At 38.7% G+C, this 27,856-nt stretch overlaps 2 protein-coding genes across 2 annotated transcripts in view; both read left to right on the top strand.

Annotated features, from left to right (window-relative positions):
* Nucleotides 1-143: 143 nt before the first annotated feature.
* On the top strand, nt 144-15,302 carry tspan7b (tetraspanin 7b). The gene is made up of 8 exons (XM_042494666.1): nt 144-270; nt 10,236-10,424; nt 10,758-10,832; nt 11,400-11,495; nt 11,776-11,931; nt 12,139-12,222; nt 13,354-13,439; nt 14,161-15,302. The coding sequence occupies exons 1-7, from the start codon at nt 205-207 to the stop codon at nt 13,420-13,422; spliced, it is 735 nt and encodes a 244-aa protein (XP_042350600.1). The 5' UTR covers nt 144-204; the 3' UTR covers nt 13,423-13,439; nt 14,161-15,302.
* Nucleotides 15,303-20,583: 5,281 nt separating this feature from the next.
* The window catches only part of si:dkey-100n23.5 (cyclic AMP receptor 4), an 86,123-nt gene continuing 78,850 nt past the window's right edge, over nt 20,584-27,856 (top strand). The window contains exons 1-2 of the mRNA XM_042494781.1: nt 20,584-20,716; nt 22,840-22,966. Coding sequence (XP_042350715.1) covers nt 20,584-20,716; nt 22,840-22,966 — 260 coding nt within the window. The remainder of the gene's footprint in view (nt 20,717-22,839; nt 22,967-27,856) is intronic.

The following is a 27,856-nucleotide window of genomic DNA, read 5'->3' as shown; positions in this document are numbered from 1 at the left end:
CACTTTATAGTCATCTCATTGATCAGTGTCGATAATAACCGATGCTATCCTTTGACAGAATATAAATTGATGATTATGTGGCTGCGGGCTGGTGTGCTGCGTGTCTCCAGTGACGCTGTGTGGCTGCATCAGCGCGCGGTTGCAACGCGACAGAGACGGTTTTTTTCCCGTTAATACCACAACGGGTCTAACGTACGCTCCACAATGGAGACTAAACCGGTCATCACCTGCCTTAAAACCCTCCTCATCGTCTACTCCTTCGTCTTCTGGGTACGTAGCCTCTCAGTATCTTATCTTTTTTAAATAACATAATCCACCATGATGTGTTTTTTGTTGTTTTTTGTTTTTTTGGGGCTGTGCGTGATGAAGGGGTGGATAGTGGCAGCATCATCGACGGAATCATGCCGTTGTTTGGTAATACGGCTAAAATGAAAATCATTAGCTTTATGCAGCGTTTTAAATGTGGATTTTATCGCCTTGTGTTGCGTAAGTTGTGTTAAGGTTACAGATATTTTGGCTGCCGGGCGGTGAGAGTACATAGCACACATAGCATCATGGTTGTTGTCAGTTAGCGCTGAGGAGGATGTTAACATCACCGCAACGATTTAACTCCGTCTGATGGGACCGACGTTAAGGGCCTGGTCTGTTTGATCAGGCCCGTTTAAAGACCATTTTCTCAACACATAATGTACATTTTGGCATCGTTGCTATAGATTCTTAAAGGGACCTTGCACCCAGTCAGCCTACTCCCATACAGATATATTATAAAACACCATCAAATCTATTCATTCCTATAGGAACGCCACAGAAAATGCTTAAAAGTGCCTTAAACTGAGTGTCCACCAAAAAAAAAAACATTAAAAAAATGAAGGAAGTACTCAGATCCTTTACCTAAGTTTTTAAAAAAAAACACCAAAGTGTAAAAATACTCCATTACAAATTAAAGTTCTGCATTCAAAATCTTCAGTGAATCAGCAAAAGTGTTTAATGTGAAGGACTAATTTTGCCCCTGTAAGTAGTAACTAGATTATATTTGATAATTATTATTGATGTATTTAGATGTAAGCAGCAGATTTTATGGTTTTTTTTTTGTTTTTTTTTTTTTTTTTTGAAAATGCTTAAAAGTGCCTTAAACTGAGTGTCCACCAAAGCAGAAACACTTCAAAAAATGATGGAAGTACTCAGATCTTTTACTGAAGTAAAAAAAAAAATAAATGAAAATACTCCATTACTAATTAAAGTTCTGCATTCAAAATCTTACTCATGTAAAACTACAGACATTTTTATCAGCTAAAGTCTCTAAAGTAAATGAAGGAGACTCATTTTGCAACATAATGGCACTTGTAAATAGAAACTAGATTATATTTGATAATTATTACTTATGTATTTAGATGTAAGCTGCAGATACTAAGCAAAAAATGCACCATATCAGAAACACTTCAAAAATGTTGGACGAAGTTCTCAGATCCTTTAAGTAAAAATACCAACTTTACATTGTAAAAATACTCCATTACAGATTAAACTAATGCATTCAAAATCTTACTTATTAAAACTACAGTAGTATTCAAAAGTGTCTCAGGCAGGCTACTAATTTTGCAACATAATGGCCCCTGTAAGTAGTAACTAGTTCATATTTGAAGATGAATGCATTTAGATGAAAGCAGAATTACTTAAGTAAAGTACAAGTACTTCAAAATTGTATATTTGTACAATATATGATTGAATGTGCTTAGTTACACCACACCACTGTGCTTGAATTGAATAATGCAATTTAAAACAATACTACTGCAGTTATACCTTATATAAAACTTTACTTTAAAAGTTAAATTATTGTTGCAACTGTGACTATAGTTTTAGGCTGTACCTTATGATTATATTGTATAAATGATTATATTGTATAGGCAGAGCTACAACTAACTGTTATTTTGTATTATTTATCAGCCAAAAGATCTTGTTTTTTGAATAGAAATCAAAATCTCCTAAAGTCTAAAATGCATTTTGTTTTTGTGGTCAGACCAACAGCACAATCCCCAAATACATTTAGTTTGCCATAATAAAAGCTAAAGCAGCAAATCCTCACATTGGAGAAACTGGATCCATGACTTAAATGATTATTAAAATAGTATCTCTAATATTTTGTCCACAAAGAAAAAAGAGATTTACTTGCAAGCTCTCAATAATTGTATTTTTAACATACAAACAGTCATTTGAATACAAAGCAGTCAACTTTTTTTTAAAGGATCATGCAAATGTCAGTGTGTGGACTACCTCTCCTTTTCTTTTGTGCGCTGTGTTTGTCCTGCACCTGCACCCAGCTGGGGCTGGAACGTGCACGCTGTCCACCTTCTCTGCGTGATATTTTCCCCACTGCATTTACATACGCAGCAAAAACGTTAGACACGCCCTGCAATATCATGCAAAACAAAGCTCCACAAAAGCCTCAAATTATAGAGTTTTAATCAATACCTCTGGAGGATTTTTATTTTGCTAAGGTCTTAGGCTGCAAAGCCTCGCTCTGATTTGATATTCATAACAAAAAGTGCTGTACTCACAATGCAAAGTAAGCAGTATATAACAACATTTGAAGAATGAATTCTGCTCACATTTTCACTGTAATTAAAGGCTCTTTGTAGTAAATGTCCTCAGGATTTCAGCCAGCAGACCAGTTCAATAAGAAAACCAAATAAATTTGCTTCCAATTTTGGGATAATTTCCTTTGAGATTAACATGAGAAGTGATATTGTATTTTCTTATTCGGTGTTTGATTTTGGAGCGGTTTGGCTGCGCCTTTGTTTATCTTTTCAGTAACAGCTGAGTCTTCAAGTATGATCTAGCATCCCTGCAAGCAACAAAGTGAATTTAAGAGCATAATGCTGCGTGACAAGCAGTTTGGTGCAGTTTTGACCGTAACTCTGGGTTAAAGGCTGATGTATGATAGCAGCCAGAGAGAGCCAGGATAGAATTAAGAGATTTATCTGTCCATAATGTGTTTTGGATGTAAAGAGTACTTTCCCATGCTTCCCAAAACGTACCCTTACCATTGCAAGTCCTGGTTGAAACAAAGACTATGTTTATGCCAAATATTCAGTTTTTTGCCATTATTCCAACATAGGATAACAATATTCTTACTGATTTGTTTATGTGGCTTATAAAAATGATTATTCCACTGATGTCTAAACATGTTATCACCTCAAAGAAGTGAAAGAGCTGAAGCAGCTTGTTATTTTGCTTCTTTGCATCAAAATAGATTTTTTTCTGAATTTTCCACTGGTAGCATACTTGTTCAACCGTGCAAACACAGCCATCATCTTTAATTCCCTAAAACACCGCCTTGAAAAGGCTGGCGTTGTGATATTTCTGTATATCCAGAAACGTGTTGGTATCCACATCTTTCGTAATATTTAAAAGTAGATGTGCAACCATCAGTGTGTCCCACAGAGTGTATGTGTGACAGTAGCAAACTCTTGTTTTGTTATTGTTGTTTTATTGAAATTTAAATGCCAGTGTGTCCCTTCGTATCATTCTGTGTCCCCTCTCTAAATTTGGTGGTTGTTTTGGGTCTGTGAATGCAGTAAGTGACTTGTAGAGTGGATAATTGATGGGTTGATTTTTTCAGGGCGGATCAGATCATTGGAGGAGAGGAGCATGTGCTGTGTGTGAATGCAAACTTTTAGACCCCCGCAGAGTTAAGGTTAAGTTTCACTTTCAATGCACCGGATGTTCTGCTGCCACGTCTTTACCCGGAGTACACTTTGCACTGAGAGACTGCAGTGCAATGAATAACTCAACAGTATATATATTTCAACAGTGCTCCTAATGAACAGTTGAGATCCAAAAATAGCAAATCTATCGGTGGTGGCAGATGTTTTAATTGTGGTGGGCTGCCACAAGTAAATGAATATGTGGGGAATCCCTGGCAACCAGAAATGTGGCCTTTTCTTTCTGGCATGCATCTCTACCCCAAAGCCATGCAAACTGTTCATCAGTTGGTTTGTGTACAGAGCATTCATGACAACAATAGAATAGCATAGAGTTGAGCGTAAACAGGCAAGAGGCCATGTGTCGCAAACGGCGCTAAAAACCCCAACTGAGATTCAGGTTGCGTTCTGAATCGCATGTTTTTTCTTTGTGCTTTTAGAAGGTACTGGGGCTGCCTTTACAACCTATGTATGTAAGTATGTGCAATTTTAACATTTAAGTTATAACTGCATACATTGTGGAGTCTAACTTTTTATATTAACGGCAGTAAAATTAGCCTACACGTGCATTTCTCTATCACTATCTCTGTCACAACAGGGCAATTCAGAGTGCTTTACAGAGCAATGAAATATAAAAATACAATAAAGGATACAGATTTACAATAAAAGAGTAATGATATAAGATATTAGACAAGAGATGCAAAGGTAAAAAGATCATTTAAAATGATATAGAATCCAGGTTAAATATGTTTGCAGTCATTAGTGGGTGGAATAGGCACTATAAGAAATGAACGTTTTTATCTTTGACTTTAACACATTATAATCCTATTATTACCATTCAGCTAGTCATCAGTCACTTGAATGCACTGTCATCTGTCATTGCAGCTTCTGACAGTGGTCAATGAGCCGTCATCTGTTTGCAGCTCGGTCGATATGACGCATCTTCAGCTGTGCAGATGATTGTGGGTCAGAAGAGCCAGAAAAGCATACAGGCTTGCATAACGCAAGATACAACCAGATGCAGTAGAACATCCTGATATTTTTGGCATACTATATTTGACACACTATCTATTTGGACACACTGAATATTTTTTGACCTGATAAGTAGTACGGCAGTATGAGAATAGGAGCGCACAGTCATACACTGAATACTTTGTATACATGTATACAGAGAATGCTCCTAAAAGTCGAGTAATACTAGGATATAGGGGGTTGGCGATATGGCCCTAAAATAAAAACCTAGGATTTTTTGGGGTTATTTTTGCGATAACAATATTCTGGAAGATGTGACAAAATACTGACAAAATAAGAAAAATATTTCATTAACATACAGTTTAAAGTCACAGTTTCAAGAACATACAGTTTTAACAAAATAAGTATAAAGTTTTACAGTGTAAACATACTATTTGCCTTCAAATGTTCAGTAAAAACTAAACAAAAATTATTTGTCATTTCTTAGTTTGTAAACAACAGTAACCAGTAGCAAATATTCTCTAAGCCATATGCGTTCTGCTGCATAATAGTATGATGACATTACAAGTTCGAATATCGAATATAATTATGATACTAATTTTTCTTTTTTGGCATATTTTTTGTCATATGTTTCATATGAAAAATTATACCGGTATTATCGCAAATGATATGATATGGCATACCAGGATATCCCGTGTCTTAATCGGAAAAATCTACTTTTCAACTTGATTATATGACAGTAGCTACTTTATGTAACTTTATTGTAACTGCAGTCCATTCAAACATTTTGTATTCTAGTTGTTAACATTAGGTTAAAGGACATTTAAAAACATCTTGATATATACTGTGTATCGCGATACAGCCTTAAAATATCGTGATATCACTCGAAAGCCGTATTGCCCAGCCCTTAATTGTCATATATGCAATAAAAGTCAAATAGTAGTGTGCATGTTAACGTAGTCACAGAGGCTGAAATCAGCCGTTCAGTTCTGCGTTCACGAGGCTTAAAGAGCCGAGCTGTGCCGTGTCACTCCCTGCTTTGCAGACACATGTCTGTGTCACTGATATGAACTTTTATATTTAGTCAGGATTGGAGCGTCTCTTTCCCTTACATCGGCAGAATCAGGTTTCAGACGTCCAAAGTGCACAGTATCTCACAGCTCGTGACTCTCTCCAGCCCCGACGGGTGAAGCTATGGAGAGGTTCACTGGCAGCGGGAGAGCTGCCCTCAGTGTCGGGCCTCGGTTTCACTGTCATCAGCTTGTCGCGACGGATAACGTCTCAAGTGTGAATTGCTACGTTGCCATACTTTACACACAGGACGCTTAAATGCAGAGCAGGTGGTGGAGTCCATGTGGTGTCCTCGCCAGCATATTTTGTCATCGCACCTTCTGTTGCTTTATTAGGCCCGGGGAGGAGAAGGAGGAGGAGGGAAGAGGGGCGACCTGTTTTAAACTCTGTGCTGTAACCAGGGTGGCCGGCCTGGCATTGAATTTCAAACAAAACATGCAGGAAGGAGAGGAGGGGGTGTTCTGCTGCGGGGAAGAGGAGAAAGAGGGTCTGAAGCTGTTTGGGATTCAGCAGTGCACACGAGGTGCAGATGACTTGCCCCTGCGCCTTGGACTTAATTTCCCCGTTGGCGTTAAAATGAACACTTTAGCAATGACAAGACGGCCCTGTATTTGTATGCAACAGCAGCTCTTAGGGGGCGAGACATTTTGTTACTGATGATGTAGGCCATAAACAGTGAGTACATCGTCATCGAGAGAACTGTTCTCCAAAATGAGAGTCTGCTCCGGCTGTTCGAATCGCTGTTAATAGAAACGGTAGATGTTGTTACCGACCAATCAGAGAATCGGACCGTAGGCCTTCAGTTCAGCCGGGGAGTGGCTGAAGAGAAAGGGTCCTTTGCATTGAAGCTTCAATGTTTAATCCACTGACAAAAAATGAATATCTAACTATTTTGAGACTAATTATTGTTTATTTTTTAAGCAAAAATGCTACACATTTGCTGTTTCCAGCTTCTCACATGTGAGGATTTTGTGCTTTTCTTTGTCGTATATGAAAGTAAATTGAATACCTTTTGTGTTTGGACTATTGGCTTGACAAGAACAAGACATCAGGAGACTTCACCCTGCGTTGTAGGAAATTCTGTTTCAATTTTTTTAACCTAACGACTGATTAAATGAGAGAATAGTCAATAGATATTAATGAAAAATGATAATGGCAGTACTGGATTTATGCATGGATTTGATGAAGTACCTTTATTCGTCAGGTATTTCATTTGCAGCATTAGCTGTAAACAGACATCCGTGTTTTTATTTGTTAGCCATAAACAGTTTGTCAATAAAAACATTACCTTGTCAAAATATTTACAAATATATAGGGAGAGAGACAGAGAGAATATTTAATGATATTTATTGTATGATTTCAGCCATACTTCTCATTCCTTGTCTAATCAACTTACACAAAAAGTTACAGGTGCAGCACTTCAAAAAAAAAAATGTTAGTTTCATAATTAAAGCCTTTCACTCATTAGATGAATATTTGTAAATAACCCATATTATGTAAAATTAAATTTAAGGATAACTAAGTCGAACTAAAAATTATGTCTGCTAACACATTCATCACATCAACTTTGACCAAAATGAAACGTAGAAAGTCTAGAAAGTACACTAGTCTTTGTTAACATGTTGTTACCATCTTTTATACGGTACTTCTAAAGAGAAAAGAGGCTGTGTAGCTTAAGTGGCCTTTTTTCATCAAAAGACAGAGCTGCACTAATAGCTGCAGCACAAGTGCTTAGGGCTTTTACACTACTGAACAAACAAAAGACTCACCAAACTGAAAGGCATTTGATAAATTAATTCAAGCTGTTAATTCTCTTGTCACATAAGCCGATAGTTGACCATTTGAGTGCTTTGCAAATGCCTAAAAATAAACACTACATCAGTATCAAGCGGTCTCAGCGCCTGAACATTTAAGATACTTACAATATGTGATTTACATGGTGCATGAAAATCAATACCTCGAGAATTGGCATTCAGTTGGAACGCAGAATGCTGGTAAAGAAATGTCATGTGGAGATGAAGAGACTGCAAAAAAACAGACAAAACTTGAGACGTTTTAAATAGAAAATCTACCCTCTCTCAGTTCTCACCATGCGGTTCAGCTCCATCAAATGTTGCGACACTGAGGATTTATCTAACTGCCCACGGTGGTCAATAATACTCATTGTTTACAGGTTTTGCTTATGTAATAGAACACACAGCTACATGTTTAAGTTGTAAATACAAAGACATAAATACATTAGCAATATTGTGGGAAACCAAGAAAACCTCTGATGATCATTAAAGATGTAGTGGTGCACTCCTTTATGATGGTAAACTGAATGTATCTGCGTTTTCTTTGCATCTCTTTGTGGTCTTTTTGTATCTCTCTGTGGTTGTTTTGTTTGCTTTTGTAGTTATTTTGTTTCTCTTGGCAGTGCCTTTGTATGTCTTTGTGGTACTTTTGTACTTCTTGTCTTTTTGTGTCTCTTTTTGGTTGTTTTGTATCAATTTGTAGTCATTGTGTGTCCGTCTTTTTTTTTTTTTGTCCGTTTTTGTAGTTATTTTGTCCCTTTGCAGTTCCTTTGCATCTCTTTGTAGTCTCGTTTTATGTCTTTGTGATTGTTTTTCTAATTTTGGTTGTTATTTTGTGTCTCTTGGCATCTTCTTTGCATCTGTTTGTGGTCTTTAATTGTAACTTTGAGTCTCTTCCTTGTTGGTAATTGCAAATTGCAAATGAAGGCCTGTTTATCTGTGGGTCGAAAAAAAAAAAGCAATTTGATGGTCAATTTTCTGACAATTTATTGACCAAGTGATTTATCAATAATGAAATTAATCGTTAGCTTCAGCCTTAAACCAATTTATTTTAAATTTCAAAACGTAACTTTACCTTCTCGTTTCCTTCAGGAGCCACCATTCAGTGTCTGTTCTCTTTCACCGTAACACTTCTCATCATCTCACCCTCTGCTGAAAGTCATCGTCCTCCTGCGTCACAGTGTTGATATGGAAATTCATTGTGTGGACGTTTGCATGAAACACAATCAGCCATTTCACGCAGTAGCTCGTGATAGATACTCTCAAACCACTCTGTGTTTAAGCCTAAAAGGACATTTGGTTTAACCGTGACCAAGTCTAGAACAATACAGCCGTCAAAGGACAGACTGATGATTCATCATGGTGAGAAAACTTTGCCCCATCATTGTGTGCACACCCTGCCAACAGGGCAAAGTGTAAATGTTGTTTACACGGTCGTTAATTTGCAGAGACTTATTTAGACTATAGTCAGAGAGCCTAAATGTAGGGGAGACCAGGTATAGTTGTAACACTTTTTGTCTCAGCACCTATAACTGGCTGAATTTTTATGTTTGACACAACAAACCCTTATTTGAACACTACAAAGTTTCCAACCTCTCCAACTGCATTACAGAATTCATTAACTGATGTCAAATTCAGTGAGTTCCATTGTTACAACCTACCACACAGTACGTTTAACACAACTGGGGGTAATATCGAACCTGTAAAGTCGAAATTTACACAAAAATTACACACAAGAAACTGCTGTATACACCTGTGAGGGGTTGTATCGATTATACTCAATGTGTTGCAGCTTGTTCGACATGGGACGTATAAAATTGCTATAATACCTCCCCTGTGTAGAGAAATGTTATTTGTATTGTTGTTAATCACTTGTGTGTTATTGTCAGTTTTACATAACGTGACATTAAGCTTCAGGACATTGTTGAGTAATTGTGAACTTTTATTCAAAGAGCAAAACCGATGGAGTCATTGCTGTTTCATTCACATTGGCTCATTTTCCGCTGCGAGATGAGAGCATCCTTCTCGTCAGTTCTCGAGGTTTCGGGGTGCACAGAGACATTTTGTACGGACTGCTCCCTCTCCAGTCAGAGGGCCTGGCAGCAGGACGGCAAACAGCCTCCTCTTGGAAAAGGAGGGGAGGTGCGGATGATGAGTTGGCCCTCGCAAGAGTCAGATCATCAGCAGCCGTTCCACACCCCGCTCTCTTTCCACTGCCTGTAAGACATACCCAGCTGAGACACACGCCGCTTCAGCTGCCTCATACAACACCCTCTTTTATCCGCAGCCTTCATTTGAAATGCTAAGATAGGCGCAACAGGAGGAAGCGTCTCGCCTCGGATCAAAGAGCTTCTTTGATATGTCCCCTTTCTTTTCCTCTCCTCTTTCTCTCTGTGTGTGTGTGTGTGTGTGTGTGTGTGTGTGTGTGTGTGCAGGCATATTCATAAAGCAGGTGATTGCTATCCCGCGCGGCGGATAAATTTGTGTCTTCTGTCTGCCGTCTCCTCCTCCTTACTCTAATTGCTCTGCTTTTTTGTTCCACCTTGATCCTCGTTCTCCTCCTCCCCTTCGCCACGGCTGCTAAAACACAGCTATTGTAATCTCGCAGAAGTGCTGAGATAAAGGCCCCGTTCCCTGCTTTCATTCTGTTTCCTGTGCTCTCTCTTGTTACGTCCCGTCTCTCCAATCCCCCGCCCTCTAGATAACAGGAGCCATCCTGCTGGCAGTGGGAGTATGGGGGAAGTTGATGCTGGGCCCGTACATCTCTCTGATAGCCGACAACTCCACCAACGCCCCGTACGTCCTCATCGGCACCGGGACCGTCATCATCGTCTTTGGCCTGTTTGGATGCTTCGCCACCTGCAGAGGAAGCCCATGGATGCTGAAGCTGGTGAGAGGCGGTGGGAGGAAGGGCGGGGTGTAACGTTACCGGGAGAGATGCTGGTTAATTAGCCTCAGGTCACATGATAAAGGGAATAATGGTTGACCTCTATCCTGTGGAGAGGGATCAGAAATCCAATAGATGCTGAAGGGCACTTTGTTCGGTTAATAGTGGTCAAGTGTGTGTGTGTGTGTGTGTGTGTGTGTGTGTGTGTGTGTGTGTGTGTGTGTGTGTGTGTGTGTGTGCGCACATGCGTGCGTGTGTACGTGTGTGTGTATGCAAGCATAGGAAAATGACACATTAAGGCAGAGGGTTTTCATGCAAACTTACTTCTCTCTGCAGTATGCCATGTTTCTGTCGCTGGTCTTCCTCGCTGAGCTAGTCGCCGGGATCTCTGGATTTGTGTTTCGCCACGAGGTCAGCATGGGAATACATATGTGTAATCATTTTATTTTTATTTTAATGTTAACTTTTAAATGAAATTTTTTGTTTTTGTTTTGTTTTGTTTTGTTTTTTGGTGAATGTACACTGTTGAACTATATGGTTTATATATATATATATATATATATATATATATATATATATATATATATATATTTTTTTTTTTTTGAATTAAATTTTATATTCATATATTTTATTATTATTATTAGAGATGTTATTGTATGTACTTATGTACTTTTATATTTGTATATATTATATTTGTAGAGAAGCCACATGAACACTAGTCACGTTACTCACTGATTTTTTAAAAAATTATATATTACATATAGTTTTTAATGCTTAATCATATGAGATGTAGATGTGTATGTTCCGTGTTTGGATGTCTCCTGTTGTGTTTGATTGTGTATGCCAAATTAATTAATTTCCATAAGGATCAATGACGTTTCTATCTATCTATCTATCTATCTATTTTTTTAAGTCTTACACTAAAGCTGTGTGAAGTGCTCTTATCCTGTTAATGATGGTGTGTTTGCATGCATGCAGATAAAGGGAACCTTTCGCAGGACATACACTGACGCAGTCCTGAACTACAATGCTGAGGACGAGGAGAGCCGCGCTGTTGACAACTTGCAGCACAAGGTAAGTCCCCCGTGATACAAATTCATCATTCACATGTATCAGCAGCGAACCAAAACACAACCCTCCACGCCAAAGGGTGGCATTTTAAATTATATATATTGATTCAGATTTATGTTTTCAATAAGAGCGCAACAGGCAAAGAAATCATAAACTATTTGTGGCGCCCGACACGTTGTTTGTTTTGCTCTTCGCATGGGATTTGGTGACATCGAGAAAAATAGAAAATAATACCAGCCTTATTTTTAAATCCTCAGCTGTTCTCTCCTTTGTGCATTTCTAGCTGCGCTGCTGTGGAGTGTATAACTACACCAGTTGGTTTGGCAGTGTGTATTACCCATCCAACGGCATCCCTGCCAGCTGCTGCTTCAACTCCTCCGACTGCAACCCAGAAGACCTCCGCAATGTAACTCTAGCCCCGAGCAAGGTCTACCACCAGGTCAGTATGCTGCTGTATTTTCTGCTAGGTACTTTCTGTTCATGAACGCCTGAACTTACATCTGACATTTACTTTTTTAAACCATCTCTCTCTTCCACACACTAACAACTGCCTCAGATAGTCTCCCAGATATCCATCTTGCCTCTTATTTGCACATATAACACGTCCCTGTACTCTCTGCGAACTAACCTGCCCCCTGTGTTTCAGGGCTGCTACGAGCTCGTCACTTCATTCATGGAGACCAACATGGCCATCATCGCAGGAGTGACGTTTGGGATCGCCTTCTCACAGGTAAGAACTGGAAAAAAAGTTGTATCTCTTGCAGGTGATCATCAAAGATTTTGTGTTTTGGCATCAGTGAATCATTATTATTTAATTATGTGCTGCCAGCTTTGGCTTGACGGGAAATCTATTAGATTGCTTTACAGAAAAACGGATATTGATTAATAGGTGTTTTTTATGGACGACATTTTGACGTGGAGGAAAAGTGCTAATAATGAAATAAATGATGGCTGAATTCCATTAAGCTTGCTTCAGTTTCAGGGTCCTGGTACTGCGCATGTTGGATTACTGTCATGTGACATAACAGAAGCATTGTTAATGTTATTTGTAACACCTGTGTTTGTACCAGGGATGTGTGTGACTGGTAGATTAATGATAATGATAATAATGTTGCCACCCGTACTATATTTTTTATTAATGTAGACATTTGAATTACATAATGAACTTGATGTCATAACTTTGATGTTTAAATATAAAAAATGTTTGTGAGCTACTAATTTGAACAATACCAGATAAAAAAAACAAAACAAAAGAGAGACAAGAGGAAAAAAAAGACACATTTTCTCTTTCACTCTGCCCCACAAGTAGTGAGCTGAAAAACTGGAAAAATTGTAAAATCAGCTAGAAGTAGGTTGGAGATGCTAATAACAGCGTCATTCTTACAGCAGGGATGTGTAGGTTTCACATGAATAATGTCCTCAATTTCAGAAAATGTTCATTCAAATATTTTTGAACCCTGAACACAGAATAAGCCATCAGTTAATTTATAAATCTATCACTTGCAAAAATCTCATTTGTATCTGAGCTCACTAGTCAATACATCCAACAGTAACAACAACTTACGCTCAGCAAAGTAGTTCGGTCATTCCCAAAGTCCTCCCCTCCTTCAGCTGTCACTGATTCCAGTTTGTAACTGTCACAAGCTGCAAGAGACGCTAAAACTCCACAACTTCATGCTGTCACCTTCCTGTAACTCATTAAAAGCAACAAAGTCTGAACACTGCGTCTGTTTTTGAACACTACACATACTGTTGTTGATATACTGATGTTTTAATTTTGTTTTAATGTCTTGTATGGTTAAATAAAAGTAAAAAAAAAAAAACAAAAACAACACAAAGCCCTTTTCTGTCTGTCTTTCAGCTGATTGGCATGTTGCTGGCCTGCTGTCTGTCCAGGATCATCACAGCCAATCAGTATGAGATGGTTTAGCTGACGTGACGTGGCAGGTGAGAGACATTCAAAGACACGTGCACACAATTAACCACACACTTTCAGAGTAAAAGCTGCTCTAATCAAGATTTCTATTTTAGCTATGAATAAAATTACCAGTCTAATTTAAAATGTGTCGCTTGTAGTGACGAACCCACGGAGGTTTATCACCAACCGCTCAGCTCTGCGGTGTTTTTAGTCTTCACAGTGTTTTTGCTTTACAGCCCACAACTTTACTGTTTTTTCAGCAAAAATAAAAACTCCACTGCATGCTCGCTCTTCAGCGCCAAACAGCAGTTAAAGTTCCTCCCATGCTGACACTTTCAGAACCAGAATCAGAACCAGAATCAGCTTTATCGGCCAAGTATGCTTACACAAACAAGGAATTTGACTTCAGTTAGCTTTGCTCTCAATATACAGGAAATTAAACATTAAATATAAAAGGAAAATAAAAAGGAAATAAGATAATAAAAAAATTAAAACAGAAAAAAACATTTTTTAATTTACACATGTACAAGCCCTAATTAAACAATTTTAGCTAATACATACACGTCTGCACTTTTTAATTTATTTTATCTGAGATCATTAAAATAAAACACTGATACAGATAATTGTCAAAAAGCCAAATATCAGCCCCGATAATCAGCCAGGCCGATAACCTGTTGACCCCTAATAAAATCTTTGACTGCTGGTTTAGTTTTAAAAATAACTCTTTTGTCTTCTTTGTTTTCTCTGTAGGGAGATGAAGAGAAGAAGAAACAAAGAGCCTTGACACATGACAAGTAAATTCCCGAAAACACTATCACACACCTGAATTGGAATTTACCTCCCTCCGTCTCTCTGCCTGTGATCTCTATGTAATATCTTAATGTATCTTACTGTAAAGCACCATTCCACGACTCACCGCTGTTGCATCAAAGCGTTCTGTACCACACATCCCACCGCTGCTTGACGTAGAAGTTGCTCATTGGCACATATCTCGGATCAGTACGGCCTGCGACGAGCAGGTAGACCAGAGCTGTCAGCGGTGTTGGTCTCAGATAGGCGATTGAGTGAAACTCGGCTTCTCAGTTGGCTGCAGCATGATCCACCGACCGTCATCAGAAGACCACTGCACATCTTTGTACAGAATGACATTACTAAAGCTTGAAAGTAATACTTTAATAGATAGGTTTAGTTTTGCATTTGACTTTGCTATTGCTCACCATTGTATATTCCTATGGTTGTGACATTTTGTGAACTGATCATGTGCACTGAGGAGATTTTAAGTTTATAGGAAAATGAGGAAAATGACAAAGGAGAGAAAAGGGAGACGTTTTTGCGTATTTTTTGCTGTAGATGAGGCACAGTATATACTGTATATTTTTTGATCTGATCAAATATATGTTAAAATTGTAATTTAGTAGTTAAAGCTTTACTGTCCAACTCCCCCCTAACTTAAAGTAACTAGTAGCAACTTTGCCTGAATTGATAGCACCTACCTAAAATGATACTTAATGTAACTCAATCAGTTTTTTTGGGGGGGGGGGTTAATCTATTAATTAAGCAAAACATTTGAGGCCACTTGTGGAAAAAAATCTGTTATAATGTTGACTGAAGGCCGGGTCACACCAGAAAGTGATGTTACAGTATCTCTGACACTAACTGGACGATAAGTTCTCCCAGTTTATTCAAAAGACAGAGTTTTACGATCGACTTGTCTCATAACTGTCTGCAAGTCTGTTTTGTGGAGCAGTTAATGCTCAAAAAAAAATGCAGGAAGCAACACAGCTTAAATGCTACAACAGCTTCTTCTTGGTTGGCACTCTCTTGTTCCCTTAAAGGTCAGTAGTAGACATACCTCGCTCAAGATGACTTTTTATCCATCACCAGCGCAAATTCACAGAATCTAGTTTAAAAAAAACAGATGTGACCCGGCCATTTCAGACTCTAAATTAAGCCTAACACTTACAGTTGATTATTTCGAAAGGAGCTCTCCATGATATTCAGAGTATTAACAAAACAGCACACTGCTATTTGCTATGTAAAGATATAGTGTAGTAATGGCAGCCTGAACAGAGAAGTCAAGCTCCCCCTGTTTTAAATGTAATCTTCACTGGATGTTAAGCCTTGTTTCTATAAAATACTTTCAGTATAGTAGCCTTAGAACCTGTATGTTACCTGTATGGACATGCACAGAAACCCTAGATCTGTTGAGCGTTTCCACCGCAGTGTAGGTAGAGTTGTAACTGGATAGTAACAGCCATGTCACTGCTCTGTCCAGTTCTCTCTAAATTTCCTCTACATGGGGGATGCAAGGATCATCTGCACTTGCTGATCATCCACAGAGCGTGATTGTACACCGACATTCAGAACAAAAAAAGGACAGGTTGGATTGTTTAGAGTCTTTGTCGTGATCGATGGGATATTTAAAGGTGACCTTTTAAGCTGTTTGTGTTTTTCCCTTTTCTTAATTGCTTTGTGTAGCATTTTTTGTGCTTGTAAAAGGTCTTCTAAGTAATGAATCCCAAAATCCAAGCCAAAGGGAGCTCTCTCTCCTCAGAGGACACTGCTCCTAAGCTGCCTGAAACAGCTCATTTGACTTCCAGCGTTTACTTCTGTAACAATGTGACATCATGATGTAGCAAATAGAACAGATCCAGCTGACCAATCAGAGCAGAGTGGGTTTCCGGGAGGCGGGACATATGCTCAGACAGACTGTTTCAAACAGAGCTGCTGCAGCAAAGGTCAGTATGAGACACACAATGTGTTCTTTAAACCTATTCTAGTAGACCCCCAAAATACAAATATGATCCTGAAAATAGGGCCTCTTTAAAAAAATAGCAGGTTCGTGCATTGAGTCCTTGCAGAGCAAGACCGTTTTCTCTAGACCAATCAGCAGATTCAAGCTCCACCTGTTGGTGTCAGTTCAGTGTGCAAGGTACCTCAATAAAGAAGTAGCAAAAAAAAAAAGCAGGATGAAAAAGAACTGTTCTGTTGGTACCATCTAAAACTTTTTACAATAGAAACGCGAAAATATCCCTTGTAATGTGTAACAAACTAAGGTGCTTGTTGGAAACAAGGCCTAAGTGCATGTGAGTCCCTACACTCGCTAACTAATCGCTGCAGATCTGCGCTCATGCGCTCATAGCAGTTACCACTGATACCACAATGGCATTGTCCCAGAGGCATAGCACCCACAATCCTGCTCCACCCTGGTTAACATTGTTAACTCTGTCAGTACTGTTGCTGTTGTTAGCACTGTTCGCAAAGATCGCCCCATTAACTGCAAGCCACCAGCACAGCCACCGTGTTGAGAGCTGTGTGCAGACTGTCTCTGAGTCATGTGCTGCATTTAAATTGAGCTCGTGAGCTTGTGTTTTATGACACTGCAAGTCGTGTCCTCAAAGTCGTGAACTCAAAGCTCACAGAAGAGTTTGTGATCACAACAAGGAGGCGTTCATATGGACTCTTCTCATGGAAACGGTAAACATGACCAAGTTTGAACGCAGCTTATGATTTTCTCTGAATATCATAGAGAGCTCCTTCAAGATTTGCACGCTCCCAATGTCGATATTACAGGTGTCAAAAGGGAAAAGTGTTTACAGCTGTTTGGAACAACAGAATGAAAAACAGAGACTGACGAGACGCAGTGAATCATGCAAACAGGGATAACCTCCTTTTCTTCTCAGAGGCATTCATAGCGTTACACCCAGTTGTCAAATGAAAAGTGAAGGATTCTTCTGTGTGCATAACAAAGAGGAGAGATTGAAGGAAAAGGTTAAAATCCTGCCAACTTTTACACCTCCACACACACCTGGCCAATCTGTGCATGAAGTGTGCCGCTCGCTGATCCAAAAGCTCTTCATCTGAAGAATCCTGACACCTCAGTCATGTTTCAGTTCTTGCCTGAGTGATTTATGTAAAAGTAACTGACTAAAATCCAAAATGTCAAGATTTAGCTTTAACGAGAAACTTAAATATTCATCCAGAGGAGGTGTCAGCGAAACAGATTTTTCAGTCTGTTCGGGTCATTTCAAATCATATCAGGTTTTTTTTTTTTTTTGTGGAATATAACGCCAGCTGTGTGTTAAAGTGAGAAAAGTTCGAGACGCGAAGGACTCCAACGGTGTTCATCTGGTATTTACAGTATTCTATGTAGTGCATCGACACGCCATCATCACCATCATCATCATCACCTGTAGATATTTATTGGAAATGTAATTTATATGATGTAATGTTTCTCATACTAATATCCTAATCAGTATAAATGTCGTGTCATAGTTTTGATTCCGCACTCTGTGCTGTTAATCTGTATTTGTTTGATAGTTTATAGGAAACTCGCACTGGAAAAATAATTGTGGCCGATGTTTCGTTGAGAGTAACGTGTTTCAATTTAGCTGTATATTTATTATGGTTTGGTTGGCATTAAGTTTACACTTTCACCAAGTGTTTTTCTATCTCTCTTTCAGTATGCCTGTGTGAGTGTGTGTGATTTAGTTTCTTTATTAACCCTCAGTGTGTGTGCGTGTGTGTGTGTGTGTGTGTGTGTGTGTGTGTGTGTGCGTGCGTGTGTGTGTGTGTGTGTGTGTGTGTGTGTGAGTGAGAGAGCATCTAGATTTTGTGGATCCTGTTGTATTTAACTTTGGTCAGTATTTGGTTGTTGCTTTTCAAACCTTTTTGCGTTTAAAGCTGTAAATTTATTTGGTGAATGTATGTTTTCCAATACTCTGAAACCTTTTTTTTTCCTTCCCAAACTGATATTGTCCTGTAAATACTAAATTGTAATACCATCCTGCTTACACATGGGGTCACCAGACACTCAAAAAGAACTGCACCATGCTGTCTACTATTGACTAAAGTCACCATCAGTGGTCTTATTATCAATAAATATACAGAATAACAACTGTGCTTTGCTTTTTTTTCCCATTTTGCTGTACATCTGCACTTTAGATGAAGAGATAAAGAGGAATCTTATGTTGTCTGTACTGGTCTTAGTCACTTCAAATGTTTCGAAGGGGCTGATTTTGAGTTGAGACCCCTTTTGAGCTCTTTGAAACTTAAGCAAATTGTCATGATTTCTTTCAAAAACATGGGAGGAAGGCAATGAGAAACAAAAGGAGAAATAACCTTAAGTTAGTAAGAAATTAGTAAAAAAAAAAAAAAAAAAAAAAGTAAAAGAAAGAAAATAACCTGAAATTGGTTTTTTTTAAATAATGAAAAAGAAAATAAAAAACAAACAAACAAGACTTAAAAACTGCTTTAAAAAATCATAATTCTGGGGTGTTGGGTGACTGAGTGGATAAAGCAGGCGCCCCCATGAATGAAGGCAGCGTCCTTGCCACAGAGGCCTCAGGTTGGACTCCCGCTGGGGGCCCTTTGCTGCACGTCGTCCCCTCTCTCTCCCCCTGTCACACTAGTGATCTGTCCTATCTAATAAAGGCTAAAATTCTAATTTTTAATTCTAATTTAAAAAATCAGAATTCATTTTTTTGTATAATGTTTCTCATTGCTTGGATTTTTCAGGGACTTCTGAAATATATAATATTAATTATTAAGTCACTGAAACTGAAAAAACGCCCAATTTTAACCCTTCAAACACTTGACAGAAGAACATTGACAAAGTCAACAGAAACACAACAGTGGATGCAGGGATAAGTTAGGGCAAACTTACATTTTTATAAAGGATTCATAAAGGAGCAAAATAGCACTGAGCCGCTCTTACACAATCTTGGCCAACCAATTTATAATTTAGATAATGTGCACATCACCTCTGTCCGAGAGGAGAAAAACTTTAATGAGGCCGAAACAGGAAGAAAACTCAGGAAGGGATCCCTCTTTCAGGACAGACTGATATGCAATAGATGTTGTTTACCTGGGTTACCTTGAGCAACCTAAAAAACTAAAAGACAGACTGACACTATAGTACAGACGGTGTGACAACAACCTGCAACTGAGACACAGACGAACCGGAGCACCAAAGAGAAAACAGACTGTCAGTTCTGCCAACAAGAGGTGACGACAAAGCAACACTTTCTGCTACACTGCAGCCTGTACGAAGACACGGGATCCAAGGTTTTATTTTCAACAAAATTAAAGACAAAAACAGGAACTGACACACTTTCAGGCCTAAGGGACTGTTTGTTATTTATGGGGGGTGGTGCAAAACAAGGGGGAAATGTCAGATTTTTTTTAGCGCTGGGAGGGACTTGAAATTTTAAATGGCTGTATTTTGTAATTAATTCCAAAACTCACCGGTGGCTTTATAAGGCGTGTTTTTGGATTTCTCCAGAAATCACCAAAACTGCACCATTAATAATAGCCAGAAACTGTAAAAACAGAAATTATCATTGGATTTTCACATTTCTGACATACCTTGAACAAATAATATGTAACAAATGCTTCCATCATTAAACATAACCAAATCTAAGCTTAAAATGATGATATTACATCCACTTTATTCTTAATGTATATTATTTTAAAAATCCATACTTATATTATATATTATATATATTGTTTCTACTGCTGACTGTGTGCATGTCGTGCTGCAAGCGTGAATGAATAAGCTTATAAAATTTTGTTGGTTTTGTGTTGTTTGATAGACAGATGTCATGCCATAAATAGGTAAAATACTCAAACTGTAAATAAGAGTTACCGGCAAGATAACATCACAAATATAATAAACATGTTAAAAATATTAAAAACGATATATTTTGAAGTAAAACGGTGAAATAGATTAAAATGTATGAAGGAATGTTCAATGGCTCAATAGATAAAGCTGCTTTTAAAAATATCAACTCTCTCTGCTGCCCTCATACACATTATTTTCTTCCATAAAAGGGTTAAAAATATTTTGTTATATTATATTTATTATTTATATTTGTCTACCTATTTCTTTATTCATTTTTATTTTGTTTTTATTTGTTTATCATTATTATTATTATTATTATTTATTATTATTATTATTATTATATTATTATTATTATTATTATTATTAACATAAGTTTTGTGGCGTCGTCTAAACTTTCCGACGCTGTTTTTTTTTTTTTTTTTTTTTTTTTTTTTTGGTATGACATCACATAAGTACCGTCCTCGTCCACGTGATGGCGCTTGGGTATCACCGGAAAACGGAACTGTGCCGCGGAGGAGGGAAAAAAAAAAAAACACAAGTGGGGAGGCCTCATGTGTGGAGAAACGGAGCAGCACACACACCTCCTCCGTCTCTCTCCGTCCGCTTGTTCCCCTGCGCTGCTGCTGCTGCCGCCGCTGCGGGCTGCATCGGAAACCAGGCCGGAAGAGAGCGGCGGGCAGACGGGTAAGAGAGGCTGTTAGTCGGGGAGATCGCGCTAACCGGCTCGCTCCAATCTCGTTACGCAAATTACCGGCAGAGCGGCGCGGCAGTGGGTCCGCTAATGGAGCGTGCGTGCCGCCGGCTTCCGCGCCCTGCCTCCCCCTCCTTCTCCCCCTCCTCCTCCTCCTCACCTCCTCCTCACCCCCCTCCGCCTCCCGAATACACTTAATGAGTTAGAGGGAGGCATCCACCGGGGAAGCGCTATTACTCACACAGACACACAAACACCGAGGCAGAGCGCGCGAGCACGTGCAAGTGGAGACAGTCTGATACTGAAAGCAGGCTGGCTGAAAACACTGCATCTTTAACATTAAAGAAACAAAAAAAAATCTGGAAATTTGAGAGTCCTTTCTGATTTGAGTAGCTTATGCGTTTTTCAACTAAATTCTACATGAAGAATTAGAATGGGTCTCGTGGTGCAACAGCAACAACTTGGCTTGATTTCTTTCAAATACATGGAGAGAAGGCGATGAGCAACTTAACAAGAAATAGCCCAAAAAATAGCAAGAAATTAGTAAAAAAAAAAAAAAAAATTACAAGAATATTACCTGAAAATATGTAGAAAATTATATCCTATGAGACGGTTGTGTGAAATTTGAAATGAATTCTTGAGTTCTGGCCAAATACATGTTTTCAGAGGTCACTGTGACCATGACCTGTGACCACCAGATTCTCAATCAGCTCGTTCTTGAGTTCAAGTGGACGTTTGTGCCAAATTTTAGGAAACTTCCTGAAGGCCATCTTCATATATTGTGTTCATAAAAATCAGATGGATGCAAGGTCACAGTGACCTTGACCTGTTATTACTAAAGTCTCATCAGTTCATCCTTTTGTTTTTAGAAACGTTTGAGCCAAATTTTAAAAAAACCCTCAAGGTGATTCTGAGATATTGCGTTCAGAAGTATGAGACAGACAAGGTCACAGGGACCTTGACCTTTGACCTATGACCACCAAAATCTAATCAGTCCATCACTGTGTCAAAGTGGATGTTTGTGCTAAATATTAAGAAATTCCATCAAGGGGCTCTTGAGATTTTGCATTCATAAGTGTTGCCGGAGAGACATAATGCCTCTGACTTCGGCTATTAAAATATGGCATCACTATTACAAAATATGCAGCATAATACGCAGCGTAAGCATTAAGTAGGCTATTCATTTAAACTTTATGCTATTTATTTTTTTATTATGTATGCTCATATCTTTTCATTAAAATGAAATTGTAGCCAGTTTACCAAGTTTAAAACATAAAAATGTCAAGGAAAAGTAACTTGTTCTTTCTAAATCTAAGCAAATTAGTGGCAACTCCACATTGTCAGCATGGCACTCCTGTAAATCTGTGAGTTAAACAAAAAATAAAATAAAATCTGATGCAGCAGAACAAAAGATACTGCTTTTTTTAATTTTGTGCATTCTTCTTCTCTGTCAAAACCTGGTAACTACAATACCCATCATGCAACTCAGCAACTCAACCACTGACAGTTCAGATGGAGATTATGGTTTGTTTTGTAAGTCGCGTCTAATTTATGGTGAGCTCTTTCGCACTGGGAATTTCCAAGGTCTTAGTTGGAAATGTCAACTGCAATGCCCCCTGAGGTCGGATTTCTGAATCCAGAATTCAGTGGAACCTCACCAACCCCAACCTCAAAATCCAGTATGGCGGCTCCGCGTATCAACAGCAGTGAAAGCTGCAATAATATACTCTTTATCAGCACTTTTGTTGTATTTGCGTCTCATTGAAACAGTCATACACAGTCCTATCCAACTTCTATCAGTGTTGTAATGGTGTTCATCTATTGCACGTCTGTCCATCCTGGAAGAGGGATCCCTCCTCAGCCGCTCTTCCTGAGGTTTCTTCCATTTTTTTCCTCGTTACAGGGTTTTTATGGGGGAGTTTTTCCTTAGGTGATGTGAGGGTCTGAGGACAGACGGATGTCGTATGCTGTAAAGCCCCCTGAGGCAAACTGTGTTTTGTGATAATGGGCTTTATAAATAAAATTGTCTTGACTACACAACATACATCGTTACTGCTAACATTGGCTAACGTGACTAGATATGGTGTCGCTAACAATTTTGTTCTCTTTCTTGTAGGCCACAGGAACGCGTTCAACCTGAGTGTGGCGTCATTCTCAACCCGGCCTCTGACTTACGAGGTTAATGCAACGAAGAACGAGCCTCGAGCTGCAAGTACGGATGAGGAGCGACCTACGGATGTCTGGTAACGTAGTTAACCTATTTCAAAACCAATATTAATGTTCGTGGGCTATTGACACCTGACTTTTGTTATTACAGAGACTTAAACATTGTCCTTTAAAGCGGTCAGATTTAAGCAACCCATAGTGGAGCCAGACATTGTGAACATTCAGGGCTCAGCCCAAATCTGGGGCGTCCGGCGGCACGCTCTCTCAGGACTATTTTTTTTCCCATTCACAGCAGCAATAAGCACCATTTTCCAAGCCATTTGAGATAATAGAGTGCCTAAAACTCTGTACATCTTCTCTACACCATTTTTTTTTATTCGCACTATTAAACAGTGACAGGAAACATGTCAAAAAGAATACAGAAGAAGAAACAGGGTGCCGGAGAGGTTAGAAACCCAAATGGGCTTATAGAAATACCTCACAGAAGGTAATACAACAAAGCACGAGTAATACGATAAATTACAGTACTTTGATGCAAGCAGTACACAATGGGGTCAACAACAAAAAAATGACAAATTATGAGTATGTGTGTGTATGCAAACATGCAAGTGTGCATGTGTGCATAATTAGACTGTGGTCTGCAGTATATTAATGAAGGCTGTAAGGGGGCTGGCCCACACTTCACTCTTGAACTCCTTGGGATGATGTTAAGGTGTTAAGGTAGTAATTCCCAAACGAGGAACCCAATTGTTCTTCATCATTCTGAAATTGTAGCACAGCAAACGTTATAAAAAAAAAACTAAAAACAGGCAAAAAATAGTCTGATATAGTCTGACTATTTTTAAGTGACAGAACATATGCGAGGTAGGAATTTGGCATAAACTGCATTACTAATCTTAAAACTCATTTTTTGTTTTACCATGCTGGAGAGTTTAGCTGGCAAATCTGCAACATCTGAATCCATGCCACGATAATTTGGGCTGCTCTAACTGCAAACGAGCATCTCCAGCAATTACAATAGTAAAGGTGGTCTGAACTGAAAAGGCCGACAGTAGAACATTTACTCAATTACAGATTATACAGTTATAGATTGTTAAAAACTCACAGAAAAAAATGCCCAGAAGATGAGATAAACCAATAAATGATTTGAGTCATGATGCCGTTTGTTTACAGGGACAGTGCAGAGCCCATAGAGACGGACTCGCACCATTTCAGCGTCACACACAGTCATGCCGATGTGCTGCATCGAGCTCATCAGAAGAATAATTTGTTTTAGTGAATATTACCAGCCTCAAATCATAACAATAAGTGGCTCATGTGGCTCAGTGTGAAAGCAATGTGTTTTCAAATGGCAATTTGATCAGACTAAAAATCTTATTAAACCTATGACAGGAATTACTTTACTGCTTTAATATGATCTTATTAGGAATTTCATTTTCAAAAAAAAACTTGCAGAGGGAGCACTTAAGCTTTCTCTCTCTCAAACACACACAGAACTTCCTCTCATAATCTACATTGATACCTCATTTCCCGCCCTATAATGTAATACAGCGGGCCTGTCCCACTCCGCCCGTGTGTTTGCGATGTGAGTTGTTGCTGTTGTTGTTCTAATTGCTGCTGCTGCTTCGCCTCCAGCTTCCCCGCTGAACTCAGACACCCGTGCCTCACACTTTTCAGTAACATGCAGTCGTGATGACAAGTACTAGAGTTCCCACTCAAGCTGCCTGTTCCTATAGTGCAGCCCCCCACCTCCTCCTCCGCCTCCTCCACCTCCACCACAACCACCACTTCCTCCTCTCTCTCTTTGAAGCCTTGTGGGATGATGATGACACCCGCCGTAATCGGTGGATGCTCAGCTCCTGACATGACACACAATCGAGAAACCCTTCCGAACTGATCCGGGTTTCATTGTTGCATTCAGGCACGGTACGTCCTCTGACAAGTGGAAAGGCCTTTCACGGGAGAATAGAGGGGAAGTCAGCGAGGTGGGGCCGTGATTGACAGCCCTGTTGAGAAAGCAGAAAACCAGCTCCTGTTCCTATCTGATCTCCTCTCAGCAGCGCGGCACATTTGCTCTGCTGACCTGCTTTTTTTTCCTCTCTAACTGGATCTGGGATCAGTTTATCTTCAGAGGAGGGATAACATTAGTCAGTTTGTGTTTGTGCAGCTTTGCTTCCAAGGCAGATTTTGGATTAAGAGGATGTGGGTAGAGTGGGAAATTACATGCTCAACTACTGTAGGCCTGCTTAAGTACGACTCTGAGGTACATGTACTTTTTTTACCATTGACATTTTAGAGTAATATATTTCTTTTTTTACTGCATTTATTTTACAGCTGACGTATCTTTGCAGATTGAGAGTTTAGATGAAACATTTATGTACAAATTATGATATGATGAATTGTTAAAGGGACAGTTCACCCCAGATTCAAAGGCACATATTTTTCCTCTTACCTGTAGTGCTATTCATCAATCTAGAGTTGTTGAGTGTTGGAGATATCACCCAGAGAGATGTCTGCCTTCTCTCCAGTATAATGGAACTAGATGGTACTTGGCTTGTTGTGCTTAAAGCACTCCCCAAAAATAAATTAAAAAATTAAATTAAATACATATGATAAAATCAACAGCAAAGTCTTTTTCCAGACCCATGACCCAGTTACTTAGAATAATCCACAGATCTCAATTATTAAAGGTAAAAGTACACAATTCAGAAAAAAACAAGAGAAAAACACCCCCAAAATACAACACCGTTTGCAAAAATGAGAAAAGTGTAATTATTTTTATTATTATTATTATTATTAAAAGAGATTGTTAAAATAACTGCCAAAGTACCCAATTTGGATTTTTTTTAAAAAAGACTCAAAACTATTTTTTTAAAAAAGAAGGAAAAAAGAAAATGACTGCCAGAGTACCAAATTCAAAACAATTAAAAAACACCCCCAAAACTCAAAAATATTAATAAAAAAGAGAGGAAAAAAAGAAAAAGACTTAAATGTTGTGATTTTCTGTCAATCAGCTAAAAAAACAATCAACTTATTGTTGCAGCTGTACTTGTGTAAGCTATAGGGTAGTTTAATTATAATAAAATATCATATTCATACACCCTTCTTATGTTTTTAATGCAAAAATCTAAATCTGATAAGTAACTAATGCTGTCAGATACATGTTGTGAAGTAAAAAGTACAATATTTTCCTCTGAAGTGTAGTAGAGTAAAAGTATAAATTGGGATGAAAAGAAAAGACTCAAGCAAAGTACAAATACCTTAAATTCTTCTTTAAATCACTTGATTGATGTACTTAGTTACGTTCCACCATTGATAATACAACACTCATTCTGCCTGCGTTGTGAAATATATGCAATTTTTGCTAATAATTCTGACATAATTTGACTGACAGAGCATTTTCACATTGTGACGTCACCACTTTTAGTAATGATAGGAAAATTTTTCCATGCATGGCTTCGTGGAGTTGTTGTACCAGCAGAGAAAGGGGGGAAAAATTAGGACAGAGACGTGGCGGAAGTCGGATGGGACTGATGGTGAGACACAAACTCATCCAGCAGGTTTTGCCATGCACGTTCGCATTCTCCCCATTCTTGCAGAGCAACAAATCACAAACTGTGATTCATTGCTCGTAATATCTAGAACAAACTGTGCCCTTACACACCTCTGACTGGGCATGGAGTATTAATCAGATCTCCGCCAGATCTCCTCCCCCTCTCCGATGAGCTTTTAAAATCCTGAGTATCTATTTTAAACTGCGTTCACTGAATCCGACATGTTTTGATTTCACATCAGACAGGTGGATTTATTTCTTGTTGATGATTGCACTGTGGAAAACATGTTTCTGTAGTTTCAGAAGTGTTTACTAAAGCTCAGATTTCAGACTCCACCAGCACTGCATGTGAAGCAACGGGCTATTTCTGCTGCGGGGCTTTGTGGGAGTCCCCCCCTGTTTACCAGCAGTTACAGTCAGAGGAGTAGGAGGGGGAAATCAGCTGTGTCCGCCGTCGCTGCTGGACACTGGCTGGTGCAACAGTTTGTTTTTAAGTGTAATCTGAAAAGCTTGTCAGTACTGTAACTGGCTTAGACTAAAGTTACCCTGAGGGGAAATAACCAGGCTGTAATATTCCTGCAGGGACAGCTGGTGTGGATGTGATTCTCAGTAAAGTGTGAACTTGGACTTTTATGACAATTTCATTCCCTGATGTATCACTGTGATTGTCTTTTAATTAGACAAATGCAAACCGGATGTAATTTTTGGGCTTGCCTATTGATGTGGCACCAATTAAGTCACTGCGTCACCGTTAATTTTGGCTATCTTTGATTCTGGCTTTTTCCATAGTCACAAGTGTTTATTATCAATAGATCCCAAAAAATGCACTAAACATAGGACAATGAGTCAAAATGATAATGGAAATAACAATGACCAGAGGTGGAAGGACCATTTTTTCCTATATTTTTGTGTCTAAATGATTAATGGAAACAACTATTTCTGAAACTGGTCTGGTATCAGGCAAAAGGGCTGCCAAAACTGGCTGCAGTGTAACCACTTGGGGAATGGCACCATTACGTCCACTTAAAGTGCTTATTTTGGTCATTGTCAAGCTCGGATTCATGGGTCATGGAATCATGGGTCAATCCAGGTTAAAAAGTACAGAAGTTACCCTTTAAGTGCATGTTTTAGTTTTTTTTTTTTTTTATTCCCATCCCTTCAATCATCTCATGACCCTTCAAATTCAGTGCAGTATTTGTTCTCTGGTTTTAACTGTATCCTAACTCTAGTTTCTCCTCGCTTGTGTTCAGTAGAACTGTTTTGCTTTCCATTGTTGTATTGCTGTATATATCCCATCTCTGCTTTGCTTTATTTCTCAAAGCACTTTGTAAACTGTCTTTTTAAAGGTGCTATATAAATAAAGTTATTATTATTATTATTATTATTATCCCACCACTATTAACATAAATAAATA

This window comes from Plectropomus leopardus, chromosome 10 (genome assembly GCF_008729295.1).
Source record: "Plectropomus leopardus isolate mb chromosome 10, YSFRI_Pleo_2.0, whole genome shotgun sequence".
NCBI lineage: Eukaryota > Metazoa > Chordata > Actinopteri > Perciformes > Serranidae > Plectropomus > Plectropomus leopardus.
This window is presented reverse-complemented; position numbering and strand designations above follow the sequence as displayed.